This window comes from Radiomyces spectabilis, assembly GCF_025331425.1.
Source record: "Radiomyces spectabilis strain NRRL 2753 chromosome Unknown BYT42scaffold_8, whole genome shotgun sequence".
NCBI classification, from domain to species: domain Eukaryota; kingdom Fungi; phylum Mucoromycota; class Mucoromycetes; order Mucorales; family Radiomycetaceae; genus Radiomyces; species Radiomyces spectabilis.
This window is the reverse complement of record NW_026251933.1, coordinates 1509871-1529680: the sequence shown is the minus strand read 5'-3', so window position 1 is coordinate 1529680 and position 19810 is coordinate 1509871. Positions and strand designations below refer to the sequence as shown.

At 42.8% G+C, this 19810-nt stretch overlaps 8 protein-coding genes across 8 annotated transcripts; 3 read left to right on the top strand and 5 right to left on the bottom strand.

Annotated features, from left to right (window-relative positions):
• Positions 1 to 2988: 2988 nt before the first annotated feature.
• Positions 2989 to 5796, top strand: BYT42DRAFT_594310 (uncharacterized protein; the record flags this gene model as incomplete). The annotated part of the gene is made up of 3 exons (XM_051570761.1): positions 2989 to 3005; positions 4498 to 4909; positions 4990 to 5796. The coding sequence occupies 3 exons, from the start codon at positions 2989 to 2991 to the stop codon at positions 5794 to 5796; spliced, it is 1236 nt and encodes a 411-aa protein (XP_051422575.1).
• A 1142-nt stretch (positions 5797 to 6938) lies between these two features.
• Positions 6939 to 9585, top strand: BYT42DRAFT_547099 (uncharacterized protein; the record flags this gene model as incomplete). Its single annotated transcript, XM_051565925.1, has 8 exons — positions 6939 to 7157; positions 7223 to 7361; positions 7436 to 8100; positions 8168 to 8560; positions 8620 to 8720; positions 8791 to 8998; positions 9065 to 9382; positions 9451 to 9585. The coding sequence occupies 8 exons, from the start codon at positions 6939 to 6941 to the stop codon at positions 9583 to 9585; spliced, it is 2178 nt and encodes a 725-aa protein (XP_051422574.1).
• A 292-nt stretch (positions 9586 to 9877) lies between these two features.
• Positions 9878 to 11957, bottom strand: BYT42DRAFT_615183 (DUF1237 domain-containing protein; the record flags this gene model as incomplete). The annotated part of the gene is made up of 9 exons (XM_051571934.1): positions 9878 to 9990; positions 10077 to 10182; positions 10243 to 10284; positions 10357 to 10547; positions 10617 to 10949; positions 11033 to 11209; positions 11288 to 11636; positions 11724 to 11853; positions 11932 to 11957. 9 exons carry the CDS (start codon positions 11955 to 11957, stop codon positions 9878 to 9880), a joined length of 1467 nt encoding a protein of 488 aa, XP_051422573.1.
• Positions 11958 to 12239: 282 nt separating this feature from the next.
• On the bottom strand, positions 12240 to 13079 carry BYT42DRAFT_574639 (uncharacterized protein). Its single transcript, XM_051568873.1, has 2 exons — positions 12957 to 13079; positions 12240 to 12846 (listed from the first exon to the last, which is right to left on the bottom strand). The coding sequence occupies exon 2, from the start codon at positions 12761 to 12763 to the stop codon at positions 12269 to 12271; it is 495 nt and encodes a 164-aa protein (XP_051422572.1). The 5' UTR covers positions 12764 to 12846; positions 12957 to 13079; the 3' UTR covers positions 12240 to 12268.
• Positions 12856 to 13574, bottom strand: BYT42DRAFT_386912 (acyl CoA binding protein-domain-containing protein). Its single transcript, XM_051563336.1, has 3 exons — positions 13284 to 13574; positions 13119 to 13203; positions 12856 to 13032 (listed from the first exon to the last, which is right to left on the bottom strand). Exons 1-3 carry the CDS (start codon positions 13475 to 13477, stop codon positions 12949 to 12951), a joined length of 363 nt encoding a protein of 120 aa, XP_051422571.1. The 5' UTR covers positions 13478 to 13574; the 3' UTR covers positions 12856 to 12948.
• A 133-nt stretch (positions 13575 to 13707) lies between these two features.
• Positions 13708 to 15451, bottom strand: BYT42DRAFT_574635 (uncharacterized protein). The gene is made up of 9 exons (XM_051568872.1): positions 15330 to 15451; positions 15111 to 15250; positions 14979 to 15027; positions 14910 to 14914; positions 14626 to 14777; positions 14434 to 14538; positions 14070 to 14366; positions 13913 to 13984; positions 13708 to 13831 (listed from the first exon to the last, which is right to left on the bottom strand). The coding sequence occupies exons 1-9, from the start codon at positions 15433 to 15435 to the stop codon at positions 13756 to 13758; spliced, it is 1002 nt and encodes a 333-aa protein (XP_051422570.1). The 5' UTR covers positions 15436 to 15451; the 3' UTR covers positions 13708 to 13755.
• A 1141-nt stretch (positions 15452 to 16592) lies between these two features.
• On the top strand, positions 16593 to 17848 carry BYT42DRAFT_574627 (uncharacterized protein). The gene has a single exon (XM_051568871.1). The coding sequence runs from the start codon at positions 16801 to 16803 to the stop codon at positions 17419 to 17421; it is 621 nt and encodes a 206-aa protein (XP_051422569.1). The 5' UTR covers positions 16593 to 16800; the 3' UTR covers positions 17422 to 17848.
• A 1164-nt stretch (positions 17849 to 19012) lies between these two features.
• On the bottom strand, positions 19013 to 19749 carry BYT42DRAFT_615179 (uncharacterized protein; the record flags this gene model as incomplete). Its single annotated transcript, XM_051571933.1, has 2 exons — positions 19013 to 19029; positions 19095 to 19749. The coding sequence occupies 2 exons, from the start codon at positions 19747 to 19749 to the stop codon at positions 19013 to 19015; spliced, it is 672 nt and encodes a 223-aa protein (XP_051422568.1).
• Positions 19750 to 19810: the final 61 nt, after the last annotated feature.

Below are 19810 nucleotides of genomic sequence, written 5' to 3'. Positions count from 1 at the left end.
AAGGTAATAAGGCCTGCATCGTTGGGAAATATATTCCATAATTCCTTTTTGTCGCATCTCCTTTTTCTCTGTCAAGGAAAAGCTCAATATACAGGTCATGTGTTAAATGTATTCTTGGTGACAACACAATGTTGCCAAAAAAATAAAAGGGAAAAAGACAATGTAAAAGCTTGCAATTCAAATCGTTATGTCAATGATTCGATTGAAAATCAGTCATCCGCATTTTCGGTTTTGAATCCCCTATCAATTTACAAAACCAAAGACCTGGTCTGAGGAACCTATTTTTTTTTCTCTTGCAGAAACCTATTGTTTACCTTGCGTCGACTCCTAGATCTTCAGCATTAACATACTTTTCGTGCTTGGCCCCGGACAATGTGCCTAGACTCCTTTGTCAAGATGCAGCTCGAGGGATGGAAAACCCCCTGCATATGTTCTGCGCAATTTACTGTCTGAGACTGGCCTTACTTTTCAGTCCGTACCTGGTAGGCACACAGTCCATGGAAGGAATGGTTTGTCTGCAGTTCCACACAAGGTTCTCCCTTTTTAGTACGATTGTCATGCTGATCATGTAGAATATGTTTATTCGGCGATCGACACTGATGACTACTTTTTAGACTTTTGACTGAATTTGATCCGTGACACATGATATTGGCCAATATTGTGACTCTTTGTTATGTAATACCCATCACCTATTCGTCAATATAAGGTTTTTGGAAGTCTTGGATCACTAAGGAACAAGTCGCACACATAATAGGAATGATAAACAAGCCGATCATTCTCGCGCTCGTTATCCCCAATAAGTAATCGAGATACTCACTCGGTTCACATCACCTGATCCCTGCTTCTACTAAGCTTCTCGAAAACACTGAAACACTTTCCTTAAAAAGCCTCGACGGCTGTCAAATTGAGGAGCCATAGGATCGCCATCGATCGCATATTGACGCTCTGATCGGACGGGATGGGAGTCATCTTGATTCATATGCATAAGGAGACTCATTTCACTCGCTTGGCCTAGGGATCATCGCAATCATCGCGATCAGTGACCTTCAGAACTGGTGTACTTCATTGTATTCCAAACCCTGAACCCACTTCTCAATAGGATGAATGGTGTCATTGAAAAAAAGAGGATCGTCCGGTTAATATTTGTCCCCAGTTTTCATAGATCCAACCGATCTCTGCCCCAGCTACTCCTTTCTTGGGTCTGTATTTTGCAGTCACCATGAAAATGGGTAACCGTGAAAACCCCAATCGGTGCAATATTTTACGAAAATGCATCTTTATGAATGCATTGTCTAAGCTCTGGTATCATTCCATATTTGCAATGCACTTCAATACAATCGTGACAAATCTCAATGTTTTATGAAACATGCTTGACTTGTTCGTGCAAGTAGAAATGCGCTGATGAGCGTTCCTGCAACTACCAGTGCTACTTTTTTGCGGGAAGCCGTCAACTAAGCGGCTTATGCCTGAACAAAGAAGCACTGCGAATACAGCTTTCTCGGAGATTTATTATCCGTTGCAATTGGTATCACAGAGATAATAGGCCGTTGAAGAATACTTTTTCAATATTGGCTGCCGTCTACCAGATAATCATCTATCGTAGAAACCGAACCAAGATTGCTTATTACTGAACCTCCAATGTGTGGATCCAAAAGCAGTAGCAATGGTTGTTGAGATGATGCCTCAACGAAGTGCAATGAACTTGGCTACAACAAAAACCATAAGCATGATTTCCTGTGGTTGATCCGAAGAATCATCGAATGCGTATCCATTGCTTTCTTAAGCGATTAAGAAAGATTTGGCATATATATCAAACAACGTAGAACTCCGCGATCTTGGTCGGAAACCATAGCGATGGTAAAAATATTGAAACAATGGACAAACGTTACAGTGCCATCGGGATGTCCGTCCTTGCGCTTTTGGCGATGTCGCTTTCTACTTCTTTTATCGATGGCATGACTCTGGCGAGCTATTCCCTACTTTTCAAATAATAACGACTGGTTTAAAATAAAGGTCGCAAGAGGGAGAAACCGCGAGAAAGAAATCTCATACTGGACACACTGAAAGGCTGATGTTTGCTGGAAGGACAGCGGAAATCGTGGGGTTTGAATCATGCAAATCCAATAAGCGACAATAAGAACGTCTTCGATTGTCTTGCTCGCAGTGCATTTCGTTTTAAATGGCAACTTCTTTACTGATTCACAAAAATTTACATTCCATGATCCCGGTATGCGTTTTTGAATAACCCATTGTGAGCTCTGTAGGCAGGGTTCTGCGTCTGCCAATCTCTATGAATGTTCTCTTTCAGTCTGACGCCAAAGGCACGAAATATTGAGGTCATCGCGTCAGATGCGCTCATTATCTTTGAAACGCACCAGTTTCTAAATAAAATTTCCAAGAAAACTCTAAATCGTTGAAAAAGGTCGAGAAACAGTTCAGTTTTCATTTTTATCAAACATGACGGAAATATTGCTCAATAATGGATCCAGGCTATTCATATGGATGCTCAACCGAATACGTACACATTAGTGGATACATATGGCCCAAATTTACTCAACGCATACAGTATGCGCTGTACGATTATAGTTTTGATGATGTTTCATCAAAGGGCGCGTAATGTGGGATCTACAGTTGTGCAGCGAAAGTATAATTCGTTGAAACTTTTTCATTGTTTGAAGCGGAGCATGGAGAGTGCAACTATGATGAAAGACTTGTTACAAGTTACCAGCCACTACGCTAAACTTCACCTATTATGGTATCACAATAGGCTGAGATTAACTTGCAAGCCATCATGGGTGCTAAAACCTCTTTGGAATAGACTATATACCTTGTTAGAAAGACAAATAAAATTAAAATTGTCTTTTTCTTTACCGTTTTATTGCCATTGAAGGTGGCCATCATAATAGAATAGCCATTTATAGAGATTCCGTGATGTATGCTCTATCAATGCAAGCGGTTCTTGCTATCACCGGCGTGTTTCATCGCGACATGTATCTTCGATATGGGTAGCCTAGTTAAATATAATGCGACACATCATCCATTTTCATGTACTTATCCCATTGCAATGTCGAATTCTTCCAAGATGCATGTGCTTGGCCGTGTATGGTACCTGTCACCATTTGTTGCCTGTATGATGTGGAAATGGCTAATAGAAAACGCGACGGCGATCATCAAAAGAAACAGAGACAGAATTAAGCGGTGTGTGCTGTATATTGCGGCGGAGCAAGAAAAGCCCAAAATTACCAGTCCACCGTGGTTTTGACAACTAGCCGATCACCATCGTTAATTCAATACTTTTTTGCCTATTACTTGATAAGCCCCATGCGCGGAACTCAGGAATTTCTTCTCATTTCATATGTGTTACTTATCAATTGAGCCGGGTCTTACGGGACTAAAAGAGCATCCTTTTTTTTTTGGCAAGTGGACGGTCCAACTGGTGACGATAATAAAAGCCACTCCAAAGCCAAAGCCGTGACCTTCCCGTTTTGATGAATGGTCTATAGATAAGTAAAATGGGGGATTTTCCTGCTCAGATGGGGGAGTCATTCGACAAGTCCGTAAGTTATCTCATTCGTTATGATTTAGAAAAACATTCTTCGAACATGGTAAAAATGCCATATTTATACTTCCCATTTTCCAGCATGGACTATTTCCGGCAATCCTAACTTTAAAAATAAGTCTTTCATTTGAGACAAATAATGTTTCATATTATTGCAAGAGCGAATGAAATCAAAAACATCGGGCCAATAAAATATGCCAATTTGGATGCGCGTGCGGGGCAAACAAAACGATTGCCAAGACTCAAACAGTAAAAGATGGTTGTAGAAATTGGTGATGTTAATAAAAAAAATTTTACGAGTGTAATGTCATGTTCCCAATTTTCTGCAAAAGCAAAGCAGACGTTACAGAAAAACGAATAGCATGGAATGGCAAATGAACGTCAAGGGTCCTTTCACCAGGAGATAATTCACCATAAAAGGAAAAACTCAGATGAGGTCTAAAAATAAGATGGCAACTTTTTTGTACGCGGAAATCAGAAACCTTTGATCTTCAAATTAAGGTTTTTAACGTCTACAACGCATGATGAACAGTATTTTTTGCATCATCTGCATGTTGAAAAAGGGTTTAGGCGACAAAATTAGCATGGATCCAGTGTGGGAACGACTGGAAAAGCAAAAACAATGGGTTAGAAAAAGGGCAATGTTTTTTCTCTGTCGAAAGTAGTTCATTGAAACATTTGTCCGTCGCGAGTTGTGTACAACATTGGTTTGTGCTACCATTACTATTTCTATTCTTCCATAAATCAATTAGCAAGGACAAAAAAAAAAGCCTTATAAGTCGCCCGTTTGGACAAACGATAGAACAATAGCTGTTTCTCTTTTTTTTTTTTTCCTTTCCTTTTAGCAAGTCGTGGTTATCTGCCCAGTTTGCTCTACTTTATTCAATAACAAAGCTATCCATTATATATCGTTATCCAATGCTTTTCCGCGCTCTTAGTATTATTGCCTCGGTGTCATTAATTGCATCTACCGCTCACGCCGCAGATAAACAAGTCGCTCAAATTGTCGACTCGACCAATTTTTGCGTGTTCTTGCCACCCACCGATTCCAGCGATCGCAACATTGCCGATACCGAATGGAATGCCAATGCTTTTTGTATGGGCAACACTCCTAAAGCGGACAGCGCCGGCAAAATCCCTGCCGGATTTATTCAATCAGCTCATTTTGTCGCCACCGATGAGTATGTGCAAGTAACGGGTCAAATTGATCCCAAGAAGGCCAATCTGGACCCCAAAGATGACGGTGGTCAATATGACATCAAAGCTCCCGACGGTTCATCGTGTGCTGGCTGGGACTATTATGTCAATCTAATTGAACCTTCCGGTAACACCTACTGTATTCGTTGCTGTGTAAGTACACAAACAAGAAGATGATGTCAGAATACCTATATTAAGGTTATTAATCCATTTGTGGACCAAAAAATATATAGAATGACAGCCATAACTGTAACCGTGGTATTTCCGAAAAGGGTTGTGCTCACATCATTCCTGGTGATTACAGTGGTCCCATGGATGGTTCGGGCTCTGGCACCTCGACCAACGAAGGTGATGACTCGGATAAGGACGACAATTCTTCTACTCCTTCCTCCACCACATCGAGTGCGGCACCCACCAGCACGCCCCCCAAAGATGACGATTCTTCAAGCAGCAGCAGCAGCGACAACGACAGCAGCAGCACTTCCAAAAAGGACAATGAACATCCTACCGGCAGCACTACCCAGGATGGTTCTTCCACTCAGCCTACCGCTGATTCTTCATCTGATTCATCGGACAGCAACAGTGGAAATGACGGTAACAACGGTCAAGGTAACGGCAGCGCTACTGGCAACGATAATGGCAACGGCAATGACAGCAATAATGGCACTGGCAGCTCTGGCGATTCATCCGGTCAGCAAGATGGTTCCGGCAACAGTAACCCTTCTCAACCTGATACTCCTGCCACTGCTGATCCATCTACTAATGCCCAACCTTCCGACAGCACCGGTCAAGGTGGCGTTGCTCCCGGTGTTAGCTCAAGTTCTTCTGTACCCGCCATGCCGTCTTCGTCACCCGCCTCCTCCGCTGACCCCAATGCCAATTCTAGCCCCAGCTCCAACACGAATCCCAGCAGCAGTGACTCTGCTCCCGCGGGCGATGACTCTGTCACAACGCAATCGGTCGATAATGCCGGCGCTCTCTTGGGTCCCAATGTCTTGGCATTTGCTGCTGTGTTGATTACCTTGGGTTTCTCCATGTAATGTTCGACGGTCTTCTAATTTTTAACACAATCTAGAACCCTTTCTTGTCTATTTGTAATTTATATACCTTTTTTGTTCTCGTTATTTAATTGTCATGTTCACCGACTCTCCATAAAAAAATCATTGGAATCCTGATACATCGTTATCTACAGCGTTCATGATATCATATGCCATATTGGGTCAGCAAAAAAAGAAAAAGAATAGCTTTATTACCATAATAGATAAAAAAAAGCCTATTTTTGGTGAAATTCTCCAAAAAGGCAGGCGATCGTTGTGTGCAAAAAGATTGATTTGTGCATTCTCAACTCGGTCATTGGTGTTTACTTTTACTTTATATATCAGTTATTGAAGTATTCACCACATGATACTTGACTCTTTTTTTTTTTTTTCTTTGGACGACACTAGAGTCAAACAAAGTCGATACTCAGATGTGGCGATACACCCGATTAACACGGCACTGTCTTTACTTGGTGGCCAAAATGGCAATAAAATTATGTGTTGCCCCAAAATGATGAAAAGCTACAAGTTTAAAAAAAAAAAGACGGAAGCTTACCTCTTTCACAGGACTTGATAGAAATAGAGATGCATGAACCGACTTGTTATTATGCGCTTTTTTTGATTTATGGTCCTCATTATCTTCCGTTAGGATACGGTAGATCAAAGTTCCAACAAGGCGATTACGTGTTTGTTACTGTCATGTATGAGAACTTTATGTTAATAATCCCTTGTCATTAGAACTAATTAATGATTTGGAAAGTAACGACATATTGCTTGCATCTGTTGGGCACTGGATACGCTCGAATGATCACTGATTTCCCTTTTTCAACAGGAGGAAGGAAAATAAAAATGGAAAAATGAAACACCGAAATACAAGCGCATTATGTGTGAACCACACAATGGACACAAAAAAGGCGTTGGAAATGATATGATAATGGGTAAACAAAGCAGCAAAATTGCAATTTCTGTCACTGATGTTTATTTTTCCGCGTAAAAGAGGAATGGTCATGCTTGCATGAGAGTGCGTGTTGACGCGTCTTTTGGTGGCTTTGATTTCCCATACTTTGTATGGCGGGGTTTCCCAAAGCTTTCGTTTCTTCTCCTTTGTCTTTGACCCTTTTCGCCATTGGAGTTCTTCACTGCCCATGTTCACTCGTGCTCCATCCCAAACCAGCCATATTCACGGTCCCTTAGAATCCACTCTTGTGGACAGTGGTGGACCTGAAAATGTAACGAATTCCCCTGGGCCTTTGTCGCCTTTTGTCGAAGCTTTCCAGCGATCCCAGTTTACTGCTAGGCACGAGTTTCGCAAATTCTACGATTCCGTTTCACAATGGACCCAATTGAGCCCACGTTCATCCAAGGTAACCTCAAACGAGCAACTAAAGTAAAAAGGCCCAGAACTGATCCACGGTTTTCCTATTTACAGCAACGCATCAGAAAACGCGCTCACGAAAATTCACCGCGCCGAAGCCGTCTCAGTGCGGTTGGCCATAGCAGCGATCACTGGTCACGCACAGAGCGCTATCGCAAGTCTCTTGTGGATAACTCGCCGCAAACGCATTGTGGTAAGAAATAATATAACTTTCAGATATATCTCTATGCAATTTTTTTTTCTAGAGAGCTAATTGGGTATGTGTAGAATCGGTTCCCTCTTTGGAACATGGTGCTACGCCTTCAACACGAACGCCATCCATGGATAGCGCCTCCCAACACTATCCATCGGAATCCTATGGGGCTGTCTCCGCGAATGACCAGCCACGAGAACACGTCGATTTAGCAGTTTCAGAATACACAGGGGTGGCTGCTGATCAACCCAATGAAGAACACGAAAATTCCATATCCTATACGACTGGACGCATTAGAAACTACAGTCCAGTATCACATACCGATGGCACCTATCAAGAAAACTATCACGCATCGAGTCCATACGCAGAAAAGTTTCCTCATATCCATCAAGACTCTTATCATGATCAAGGTTCATACAAGAAGGAGGAGGATACGCCTTCTCGTGGGCAACGGAACGGCGAACACAGTCCTTACACCATCGAAGCTGACGAGTATCGCCAGTTGATATATCAACGTAGACGATCGAGTGTACTTGAACCTATCGATAACCAGGAAGAGTATCGTTATTCGGCTGCTGGCAGCTCCACCTCCTTTCGCCGCTATACTTTGCAACAAAATGCAACGGCTGAACGTCCGTTGCACGCCAGCTATGCAGGCCGCTCGTTGCAACACCGTGTCACGGAAGAAGGCGAGCGCTTAGAAAATTTGCAGCATAGTTTGAACGATGTATTAAAGACCGTAAGTGAGATGCAAAAATGTGCAATTGTGGTATACGTTATCTTTTAACGTCTTGTCGATCTGACAGGCCTCGGAATTGTCTTCCCGTATGAACGACAATGACAAAAAAAGAGTTTCCATTGTCCGTTCACCTTACCCCGATTCTTCAAACGCACAGACAGCATTCTCTCCGGATGAGAGGACACACGAAGTACACTCGCCCAATGTCCCGCAGGGAATACCTCTGTCGGATGTCGATCGTGGCAGCAGACGTGATCGACTGTCTCTTTCACAGCCGGACTCGGAGACCCGTCGCGCTTCACGTTACTCTGCAGAGACTCCCCGTACCCAGCTGTCTCGTCATTTAAAACGCTTTACAATTGGCGCAAGGTCCCCTCGTGCGAATTCAAGATCTCCTGAAACAAGGATGACAGCGTCGCCCCACAGCCGCACGCCCGTTCGATACACGCCATATGGATTGGTAAGTCCTATTGGAATACGTCTTGGTTTACTCTTACTAACGTATTCTACTGCTGGTAGTCTATGCGAAGAATTTCTTACAGTGCAGTTTCTTATTCGCCTTCCCTCCAGGATATCAATGATACATCCAGAACGCGGCTAAGATCCACACGTCTGATCAGGTATGAAAAAAATGGGTGGTTATTTGCAAAGCCAACATTGTACTGAGTCACTCTTTGATCTGCCTTGTAGATGTCCTGATGGTTCGACCATCCCCAATCCTATATGGCAAGAGATCTATGGTGAAGATACGGCTCTGGAACCGAAATCTGCCGAGTCTTCTCCAGATCATCGTGTGTCTCCGCAATCAAATTATCAACAGATCCAAAGCAGCCCTACATTTGATCAAAATCCAGTAACAATCCAATATATAGGTCATACATTGACCCCTTATATCATTGTAAGTCGCGAGCTGTATTCTCCCGTTGGTGAAACGTTTTGAAACTAAAAATTGACACTGGTTTAGCCCTCTCCTTCGTCACCATCCAGCGGTCGAATTCAAAAGCCTGCATCTACTCCCAGTGCAAACACAAGGTTACGAACGGCTATCATAAAGTCCCGAGAAGACAGGGCATCCATCTATTCAAACGGAAAAGCGGATTATTGGAATGATCCATCCAATTCACATCGTCGACAATCTTCCGCTGGGTCGCCAGCTCGAAGTCAATCATTATCGCAGCACATTAATCCACGATCTCATGCCTCGCCCATCCCATCTCGAGTAAACGCAACAGCGCAGTTGGCTCCCCGTCACGATGCCAACAGAATGTCTGTACATGCTAGTGTAAGTCGTAATGAATGTATGAAAGAAAAAAGATTGGCGTTTGCAGGTCCTTAAGATTGATGATATAGGCAAACGATGAAGACTTCTGGCAGACCACCGTCTCGACAAACTCTGTTCCGACCACGTCCTTGACCGCACGATTATTTAAGATTGCTGAAGAGGAAAAACAAGAACGAGCCTACTTTAGCCGTAACCGACATTGATGTTCTTCCACCCAGTAAACACCCTCATATGCTTGCATTCATCTTTTGCCACATTCAAATGCATCCAATAACAATATCCTTCAAACATGTGCCAATTTCGGCTCGTTACACGTACTCTGTCTGCACATGGCTCGCGGTGTGTGGTATACTATTATGTTGCGTGAAAAGGACAATGAACAACGGACAAGTGACAAAATGTGGATCTACAGTTTATTACAGAGATGGGATTTTTGCAAACAATGACCTGTGCCGTATATGTTGACAAAAGCTGCTGAAATGGGGTTTCATTGGTTTAGGTAAAGTGAGTCGAAAGTATATGCGGCCTTTCGTTGTAAATTTTGAGTATCGCTTGTCCAAACAAACCGTTGGCCCAACCAAACCATGAACGTGTGTATGGATTATCATCTGTCAAACGAAAACAAATACATGAGATGATAAACATTGATACGTACGTGTGGGAGTGCATATATGTGTCCATGTCATATCATTACCATCAAAGACATTAAAGGATTCGTGGATTAGCCCGGTATCGTCCGTCGAATGAAGGATGATTTTTAACGCTTCAATAATTTCTGTATCATTGGTAGAGGTCAAGATCTGATAAATGAAATGTTAGCTAGTAGCCCCAAAGAATCCGCTTGATCATTCTCCTCTTACACGAACAATCTGTGACATTGGCCAAGCGTGGCTGAGTCCAACCTGCGCCAGACGTCTCCGTTAGTCCCACGTCGTCTTTACAACTAAAAAGTACTTTTTTTTCTCCAAACTCACATGAGGTCCGCCAATGCCAGCACCTCGAGGTCCCGAGAAATAGTAGGGATTTGCATTGGAAAGAACTAACCGCCGGGTGTTTTGGTATATGGGATCGGTTTCGTTCACGAATCCCAACCAACTCAGAGATAGAAGTGAAGGTACGTTGGCGTCATCCATAATCAACGAAGAGCCGTAACCGTCGACTTCATCTATTGCGTGTGGCGTTGCGTTAGACTGAAACTGTAAAAGACCATTTCATGCAGGGTTGATTAACGTACATGCGAAGCATTCTCCGACGTCTGGGTGACGTACGACGCCGTACTTGTAAATGGCATTTCTAATTTCTGTGGATAATCGACTGGCCTCGTTGGCAAGGATCTTGTTTCCATACCGACTCTTTTCCAGTACTTCTGCAAGATGAGCGAGCTCGACCGACATCATGGCGTTTCCAGGAATAAAAAAGGGAAAGATAGTAGCATCGTCCGAAGGTCGGAACAGGCTCTTGATCAGCCCGGTCCGTCGGGTAGGATTGCCGCGACCGTTCAAAAACTGGGTTTCCGTTGGTCGGTCGGTGGTTTGCGAGAATGTGTAGTACGTAGGTAAGGGAGTACCTGCAGAAAAAAAGTTTTTGTAAATAAAATTATCCTCTGCATCGAACTAAAGACTCTGCACGTATGGAGAGACGATGACGAACCAGTGACACTGTCAAATGTTGGTTCTTGTTCCTGATGAATGACCTTGATCACGCTTTCCACTGCTGTCATCCATGAGGTCGAGTTGACAAATGTATCATCTCCTGTGGCGTGCCAATACTGATATGATAGTCCCAAGAAGGAGGCTAATGAATCGACCTCCCATTTATACTCGAATACTAACAGATGCATCAAGGAGTGAAATTAAATTCAAATGCCGATGAAAGAAAATCAGGTACGCGCTCCAGCTCGCTTACCACCGGGCTTCAAGTGCACTGCCCGCTTTCCCATACTGCCGACCGCAAGAGATCGAGGCTCGGAAAAAGCGTTTGCGTAAGGGTCCAAATTGATAAATTGTGCTTGAAGATAAATGGCTCCGAGGAATAGACGCTTCAAAGATAAATCTTGTTTCACATAATCGAGGTAGGGTAACAGCTGGTTGGCAGAATCTCGAAGCCACATGGCGTTGATGTCACCTGTAATAACGAAGGATAATGGGGTACATGAAGCTCGGGTAGTATTGAGACATGCGACTTGCGCAATGGTGGTATCAAGTGTATTAGGATATGCATTGGTGAACAATCGTGCCAAATCCAAATCTGCAATCTAGCAGAAATGATTTCATTACTTCTTATGTTTGTGCGGTGGCGGTTACCACATGATTGCGTGCAGGCCAAATGACAAAAACTCTACTTTAGCTGTAACGGTATCAATGACAGATTCAATCACGCTGCTAGTGAATCGACGACAAGCTTCCATCGGTCGTTGAAAAGGAAGATTCAAAGCGCCACCACTGCCAGGATCATGAAAATGCTTCGAATATCTGTTCAGGCATAGTCATACAAAAGGTCAACCAAAAATTGAAAGAAAAAAAACATATCAGAGATAATAAAAAGCTTACTCGGCATAATCAGGACATTGGGTCATGATGCAATGGCTGGTAATATATAAAAAGCGCAAGACAGAGAAACAAAAAAGAAAAAAAGGTTGAAAAATGTAGAAGAAAAAAACAAATAAAAAGGAAAAAATAATGGGCTTTTCAAAAACTCCATTGTCTCCTGTTTTTATACTCATGCAGACGTGATATTCACCACTGTGGGGTGAATCAAATGCATCAAGAAAAAAAATAGGAACCAGAAATCAGAAGAGCGACCCCTTACGCGGATCGATTTTCCCTTAAAAAGCATTACAAAAAAAAAAAAAGAGATGGAAAACAGTAAGCGAGATGATTTATTATGTCAATGCAGCATCGAATGGACAATGACCCGAAGCATCTGCTTGACCTTGGGCCGCATATAACCAATAATGGTATAAGCAATAGGTGACCGCTGGCGCCAAAGACACCAGAAAATCACAAATGCCAGGAAAGAATTGATGACTGCATGTTGTACCAAGGATTTAAGGAATCGAACCCACGTCCACCGCAGTTGGCGTCTTCGTCGTTCCCGTTGTTTGATAGTTTGCCGTAATGCATCGATTTCTTGCGCTAATAATGCCACATCGTCTTGCAGCATTTGTACTGCATACTGCGACACGGATGCGGTGGAGGGCGGCGGCGATTTGGAAAATTCAAGGTTTTTCTGCACGCTGCTGTGATCCATATAACTAAACTCGTCCATCATGCCCTGAATGTGTATCATATAAGGGTCCATGTGGCGCGAAACAGGTGACATGAGCGGTGTGACAGGATAACCATTGGAATACGTGGATTGAGTGGAAGGACTGGTGACCATTTTCAGTAACGGCTCATCGATTGCAACCGGTGCAAACGCTGGTGGAGATTCAGTATCGTTTTCGCTGTCGATGCATGCATCGTCTGCAAGTGGTAACGTCAAAAAGAATTAAGGGCCAAGAAAAAAAAAGGGATGCATGAGACGACCAGTCTAACGAGTGCATAAGCGAGAAAAATCATGCAACATCAGTTACCTGGTAATAGATCGTCCAATTGTAAATATTGAAGAAACTCCACATATTGATCGTGTTCAGGATGGTCTTCAATAAACTACAAGATAGCTCTCAAAGTTTTAAAACTCGACTCGCAATTTCTCGGCTTCACATGAATACGACTCCTTTTTTTTTTCTTTTTACCTCCAACAGCAATTTGGCCAGCAAGTTGACGTAGAGTTTCTGCGCTTGGACTGGATTTAGAGATTTCATGGTTTGCCAAGCTTTCCTATTTTGGGCGCTCAATTGTCAGCGAGAAGGTTCCAAGGCACAAATAGGAAAGGGAAAGGGAAACGAAGTTGTCTTTACCATTTCGCGTATTGAATCTTGTTCGTGGCCGGTGGTGGAGAAAGAGTGCAATCGCCTTGAGTGGCCTGTTTGTAGAGTCCATAGAAACGGAGTTTTTCGGTCGCGGAAGGTTGCAGTGGACCGTCGTCTGGCAATGTGCGAACAATGGCTAATGCTTGGCAAAACTGATGTTGGGTATCTTGTAAGGAATGCATGGGAAAATGAAGAAATAATAATAAGATGAATGGGAAGATCCTGTTGCAACAGAATAACGAGTATATAAGGTGGAGCCAAAAATCCTCGAATAGCGCTTAGTCAATAGGTATATTTGCCGCCCGCATTCGGCAATGTATAATCTTCTCTCTCAAAGTCAGCTGTTTCCCCACAATATCCAAAAGGCATCTGCGGCATGACGATGTATTTCTGTTTTTTTTTTGTTTTTTTCACTGCTGATACACAATCCAAATTTATTCACAAAATCCATTATTTCCAATTACTGATTGTTACTCGGATTATTACTGTTGCTGTTGTTGTTGCCGCTGTTGTTACCACCCATGAATTGACGTGCCCTGTTATTTTCCAGTCATCAGCGTTAGATCACGGAAGTTTTTTTCTTCTTCTTTTTTTGTTGTTAAAGACAAACTACTTACATATCCATCATTTCAGGGTTTCTCATCATTTCGGCCAGTCCACCGCCGCCACCACCCATCATTTGCTGAGCCCTAAAAATGAAAAAAAAATCGTACGTTAAAAATTGGAATCGATCTGTGCGCCTTTTTTTTTCACAAATATAAAGTGGATACGTACATTCTTGCCACGTCGGGATTGTTCATCAAGTTATCCAAAGCGCCCGATTGCATCATTTGCTGGGCCATGGTCATCAAAGCCGGGTTGTTCAACAAGGAACCAAGATCAGGCATACCGCCTGCCGAACGAGGAGTTTCTCCGACTTCAGGAATTGATCGTTCCATGCTTGTGTTACTAGCCTTGGCCTTGGCTGTCATCAAAGAATTCTGAATCGTGGTGTTGTTGGGATCCAAAGCCAAGCCCTTTTCATAAGCTGCCACAGCTTCATCGAACTTCTTTTGGCAAAACAGAGCATGGCTATACGCAGAGTTGGGTATTGGTGAATAACCCGTGACTCCCAAATTCACCGCCAAATCCGTCTTACCCTAATCGGCTGTAACCTTTGCTATACTTGGGATCAATTTCCACGGCTTTCTTTGCATCATCCACCGCCTTGTCATGATCTCCCTGCTGGCTGTAAGCAGCAGCACTACAAGAACACAGACACAGTCAGCATTACTCTTTCCCCATCACTATCCTCACAGTAAAGCATGTAGCAAAGGAAAAGACCGCATACCGGTTAGCATAGTAAACAGCCTGCGAGCCATTGATGGCAATGGCTTCCGTATAGAGTTTGATGGCTTCAGGATAGTTGCGCTCAGCCACCTTGCGGTTACCGGCGGATTTCAATTCGTCGGCTTTCTTGATGTCTTCTTCAGACAATTCCTTCTATTTCCGCATTTAGAAACTCACCAAGTCAAACCACTTGGCGATCCTCGTCGAGAGATGCCATAAAAAAGATAAAGAAAAAGAAAAAAATAAAGAATACACTTACCACAGCTGGAAAATATGAAATGATGCAACAGAAAACCAAGACCAACAATTAGGATTTCACGTACATCGTGCGCGCATCATTCATCATAAACTTACGTTCAGCAGAAGCAGGAGCGGAAGAGGCAGTAGACGAGGATGCAGCCGTCTAAAGGAAAACATTCATTTAATGTTCAGTACATTGGCACGTTGGGTTGCGGTCGTCCGTTTGTGATTCGAGCGTGCGCGTACCTGACCCTTTGACTTGGACTTGGTCTTCAAATACACTTCGAAAATAGACAACAAAGTGGCAGGTTTGGTGCTGTAAGCTTCTTTCTGGGCAGCATCGGTGGGATCCACACCAAATGCTTCACCTATACATTGCATGGCCACTGATGACGAGCACAGACGAAAACGTAAGTATTTTACTGTCCATCCCCATCTGACCACATTCACGCACTATAAAGTTACCTTCGACGCCTTCAGCTTCATCTTGCCCGATGGTACCATCTTCGCACGACTTTTGAAGAAAATCAAGAATAGAAAAGACCAAGGCTTTTTTGTTTTCGGAGGCCATGATGATAATGAATAAGGAGAGAAACAAAAAGAAACGAAAAAAAAATGGCGTCCACGTGATTGTTGGCTTGCTTGTCGGGGACCGAAAAACGGCTTGCGTGGACGGCCACATTTGGTTCGTCTGGCTTGAGCCTGCCAGTCAAATTTGTCAAACACAAAATGTGTGACAGATGATTCTTGTCATGACGACGATTTTCTGTTACTTTAGGAAAACCAACGTAACAAAACCTTATTTTACTATGGAATCTTATTTATCCATTTTGAACTAGAAAAAAGAGGTTAAACAGTGATTTCTTTGACATCATTGTTGGCTGCGAAAAAAGGTCATCATGTTTACCGTGTAAGTGGGAAGGGGGGGACGTGGAGAGGTTAAAAAGAATAGTCGACACATATCGTAGCGAAAAAAAAAGGGAAAAGAATGATCCACCGTGATAAAGCAGGGGAGAGGTATCATTAGTTCCTGTCTTGACGTTCTACAATTGTTGGCTTTTTTCATTTCGGAGAAAAGAAAATCAAGGGAAAAACTCTTGTTCATGTATGAAATAACGAGCACATAGATAAGATAAGCAATCTTATTGGGTCGCAAGTGTGCATAATAATCACTCTACATAGAAACTCCATCGTCAAATAAAGTAAAAAGGGGAAGCGCATTCGGCCTACCCTATTTGGTAATGATAACAGAAACCCAATCTATTGGTTACTTCCGAAAGACAAAAAAAGAGAGCTAAAAGATTTGTAAATCAATTTAAAGAGTTCCTTGCTGATCCTCATTCTTTCTGATTTTTTTTTCTTTATTTACACTTCTATTCCACTTTCTTATCCTCTTTCATCTTTACATCATTTCTATCGAATTCAATGACGCGATCCAGCTCTGGCAAAGGTCCCATTTTCGTTTCGGGCACCGATGGCGACAAAGGACTTGCTGTTGTGCAGCAGCTGCTTCAATTGCCGGAAAAATATTCCCATCTTCCGCGGTACCCGGTGTATGCCGGTCTGCCAGATGCCACCACGGCGCGAGCACAAACACTGGCCCAACTGGGGGCGAAACTCGTCGCCTTTGATATCTTCAACGACCATCAAGCTGCTGTAGAGGCTTTGAAGGATGTCACCAAACTCGTTCTTCTCGTCGATCCTCTTAGTGTCCGTATGACGCGAAGTAATGCGTATCCCTACGGCAAAGCGTAAGTTTGCTTCCTGATTTCTGTGATGGCCATCAAACTCCATTATCGGACTGACTCAACCAAATTTGAACTAACTTTTTTTTCTTGGTGGTGATTTTAGTTTCATTGATGCTGCCAGGGAAGCCCACGTGGATCATATTATTTTCCTTACTCCTTTCTCGCCTTTGGATCCCATTTCCAAAGTGATGCATTCCCATCATTCGTTGAGCCATGATGATCCCACCTCCTATCGACATCAATTCATGCTGATCGAATCGTATCTGCGCAGCGAATTTGACAACAGTCAAGTTACTATTTTGAGATATCCCGGTATCATGCATCAACATTTGCTGGTGTTTGGCAAATATATTGCCGAGCACAATGCCTTTCCATTGCCGACCAAACTCATGGAAATCACCGTCGAGACTTCCAACATGCTGGACATTGCACGTGCGACCGCTTGCATTGCGTATTCCCCCACTTTACGTCACAGCAGAAATGCGTACAAGATTACGGGGCCCCAATTACTCACACTGCAAGAAGTGAGCGCAAGGGTTTTGACTGGTCTCAAACGCGACGTGGCTTTCAATTTGATGGACATGACCGCTCTGAAACAGATTCTATGTGACAGCCTCGGCAACGAAGATCATGTTGTATTCCTTTTGGAGATGTGGGGTTTACAACAACAAAAGTTAACAGGTCGACGTTTCGAAATCACTCGCGACTTGGAAGCTTTGACGGGACAAAGCGGGACAACCTTGAATGAATTCCTTGACGATGACACGGTGCGTGATGCTTTCCATATGACATCGCCCTCGGTTGCCTAAACTACCACACGATACCACCCGCTTTTTCTTATTTTTTTTCTCCTCTCTTCTCCTCTCATACTCCTAATTGACTTGATTTAATTTTCGTTCTTTGCTTTCCGTTGTTTTTATGTCCATTTACTTTATTTTGTAGTACATAGTCATTTTCCTTCTACTTTTTTTTATGGGGATATTCCCCTCCATTTGGTGCTTATGAATTACTTTACTGTTTCACACCTATTTCAGGCACATCCTGTACACTTGAATCCAAAATATGCAAATATCATAATATAAATATTTTCTCTGATCATCCCAGTATAGGTGTGTTCTTCCAACGATGTTAAGCTTTTCTTGTGGCCAAAATTTTCTGTTTAGGATGAAAAATTCTGCAACGAAGAAAACAGTGGATGATGGCTATTTCATCAGTCAGTCATGCTTGTTTCATATGAAAAAAAAAAAAAAAAAAAAAAAAAAAAAAACTTTTTGCGTCGTTTTATTAGATATCACCGGGTATTTCTTATCATCAGATCCCTTATCCGAATTGGAAATGCGAATGTTTGATTCCAACATGGTGTCGGCATTTCTGATTCCGAACAAAGATAACCAAAAACGGCAGAACCGAATGAGCAGCTGCTGCCCGCATTTTACTCTCGACGCAGAATAAAAAAAGTCCGATGACGTGCCGTTGCAGTATCAGTTACGATATGATGCACCCCACTTGTGCCCTGATGCAGAAGATAATGTGCGAATGATCTCACCTTGTGCAAAATCCGACTATCGATGAACCTTGATCATCATAACATTACTCACAAATTGTAGAAAATTCCTTATTTGTTCATACGCTTTCCGACCTCACGCCATGGCCAAGTAAATCACCGTTTTATGATTTGCAAATTATTTGCCGGCATCGCTACCAAAAGTAAAATAAAAAGAGTAGCGTTTTGATGTGTGTCAGCAATAAATAAAATGGTGTTAAACCCTTATAGCTTAGGTTTATGCTTTCTTCCATATGATTCAAGCAACAAAGATGGTATCATTGAATTTCCCTCGTTTTATTAGCTCGCTTTCCAAAAAATCAGGGCAAATCATTTCCATCACAATACATTCATGATCCCTTAGAAAAGAAAAAAAAAACCAACCCGAAATCGCTTTCTGTCGATACTTTTGGAATGACAGGCATATACGAAAGTAAGACCCTATCCATCACGACATAACTGGTGAACGCTTGCAACATCAAAGCCCTTGATTGTGCTTAGACTAAGGACATTATCATTTTTTTTTTTTTTTTTTGATAACGACAGCGGCGACATTTGTCTCTTGGAAGCACTTTTGTATCATATCGTAGTCCCATGACTGTCGTGCGACCTCAAGATAACCGAAAAAATGCACCAATGAAAAACGGTACATGGATCGCCCATCAACGGACTTTTACCAACTCCATTACCATGGGAATTATTGAATCGTGGCCATTGGTGCAAAGCCCAAGAGCAAAAATTAGCAATCAGTGACTCCAACTTTTTGTTGATAAGGTTCTGAACAGAGTTATCATTATTTTTCACAACGACTTTAATCGGATTTCGCATGTGGAACACACCATTTCCATTATTAGATCTCAGCCAAAAATCACAGCTATGCCACACTGATGAGTTATTCTTGAATAAAGGAAAAAAAGAAGGCTCAATTCTATAGCTTACCGATAAGATAACGCCATCCATTGATGAAGGCTAGATCAAAACATCCTTTCCAGAGGCATTGGCGAAAAAGCGCACCAAGAAAGCGATAATCATGAGAGTAGTATGAGGTGACAGATGAGAGTTGTTTCAGTTGATGACGTTTAGGAGTGGCTCGACCGCACAAAATGTCCAAGGTGGCGGGGCCTTTGTATTGATGGATATCGGTAGGGTTGAAACCTACGGTGATGTGAAAATGACAAGGTTTTAAACCATAATGGTGACGGATTTCTTGACCCAGAGGCCAGCACAGTACGCGGTACATGGTGCATGCACCGTTTTGTTTGTCCACAATTCGACCCATGCCCAAGTCGGTGGGAAGCTCCCAGCCATCATTGGTCGGGAAATGGGTCTCGATATCTTTGAGCAACAAACGCGCATTTTTCATCCTTTCCTTCTTCTTTTTCTCGTAGCCCAAATCCTCCATGACTTGACCCAATTCCACAGGATTAATGAGCGTGACGTGATGATGATCGCCATCGCGCTTTAAACGGTTTTCCAGGAAAATAGGAGGAACGGAGCCTTGGCATTCGAATGCAAGGTCGTCAAAATAACTTCCAACAACCGAAATGTAGCCCGGCTTGGCTTGCAATCTCATTGTACCATCAGTACCGGCCATGAGCTCGTACAAGAATCGGAGCCACTGTTAACTGTCCATGTAACTCTCTGTTGAAAACGGC

Bases quoted from the DNA above. Each gene is read 5' to 3' on its own strand.
- BYT42DRAFT_574639 (XM_051568873.1), bottom strand. From the start codon at position 12,763: ATGGTCACCAGTCCTTCCACTCAATCCACGTATTCCAATGGTTATCCT.
- BYT42DRAFT_386912 (XM_051563336.1), bottom strand. From the start codon at position 13,477: ATGCATTCCTTACAAGATACCCAACATCAGTTTTGCCAAGCATTAGCC. The intron at 13,204-13,283 runs GTAAAGACAACT...CGCCCAAAATAG, and splicing joins AAGATTCAATACGCGAAATG to GAAAGCTTGGCAAACCATGA. The intron at 13,033-13,118 runs GTAAAAAGAAAA...GCTATCTTGTAG, and splicing joins TGGCCAAATTGCTGTTGGAG to TTTATTGAAGACCATCCTGA.
- BYT42DRAFT_574635 (XM_051568872.1), bottom strand. From the start codon at position 15,435: ATGGCCTCCGAAAACAAAAAAGCCTTGGTCTTTTCTATTCTTGATTTT. The intron at 14,367-14,433 runs GTAAGACGGATT...CTCTGCGTATAG, and splicing joins AAAGGTTACAGCCGATTAGG to CCATGCTCTGTTTTGCCAAA. The intron at 13,832-13,912 runs GTAAGTAGTTTG...GGAAAATAACAG, and splicing joins AACCCTGAAATGATGGATAT to GGCACGTCAATTCATGGGTG.
- BYT42DRAFT_574627 (XM_051568871.1), top strand. From the start codon at position 16,801: ATGCATTCCCATCATTCGTTGAGCCATGATGATCCCACCTCCTATCGA.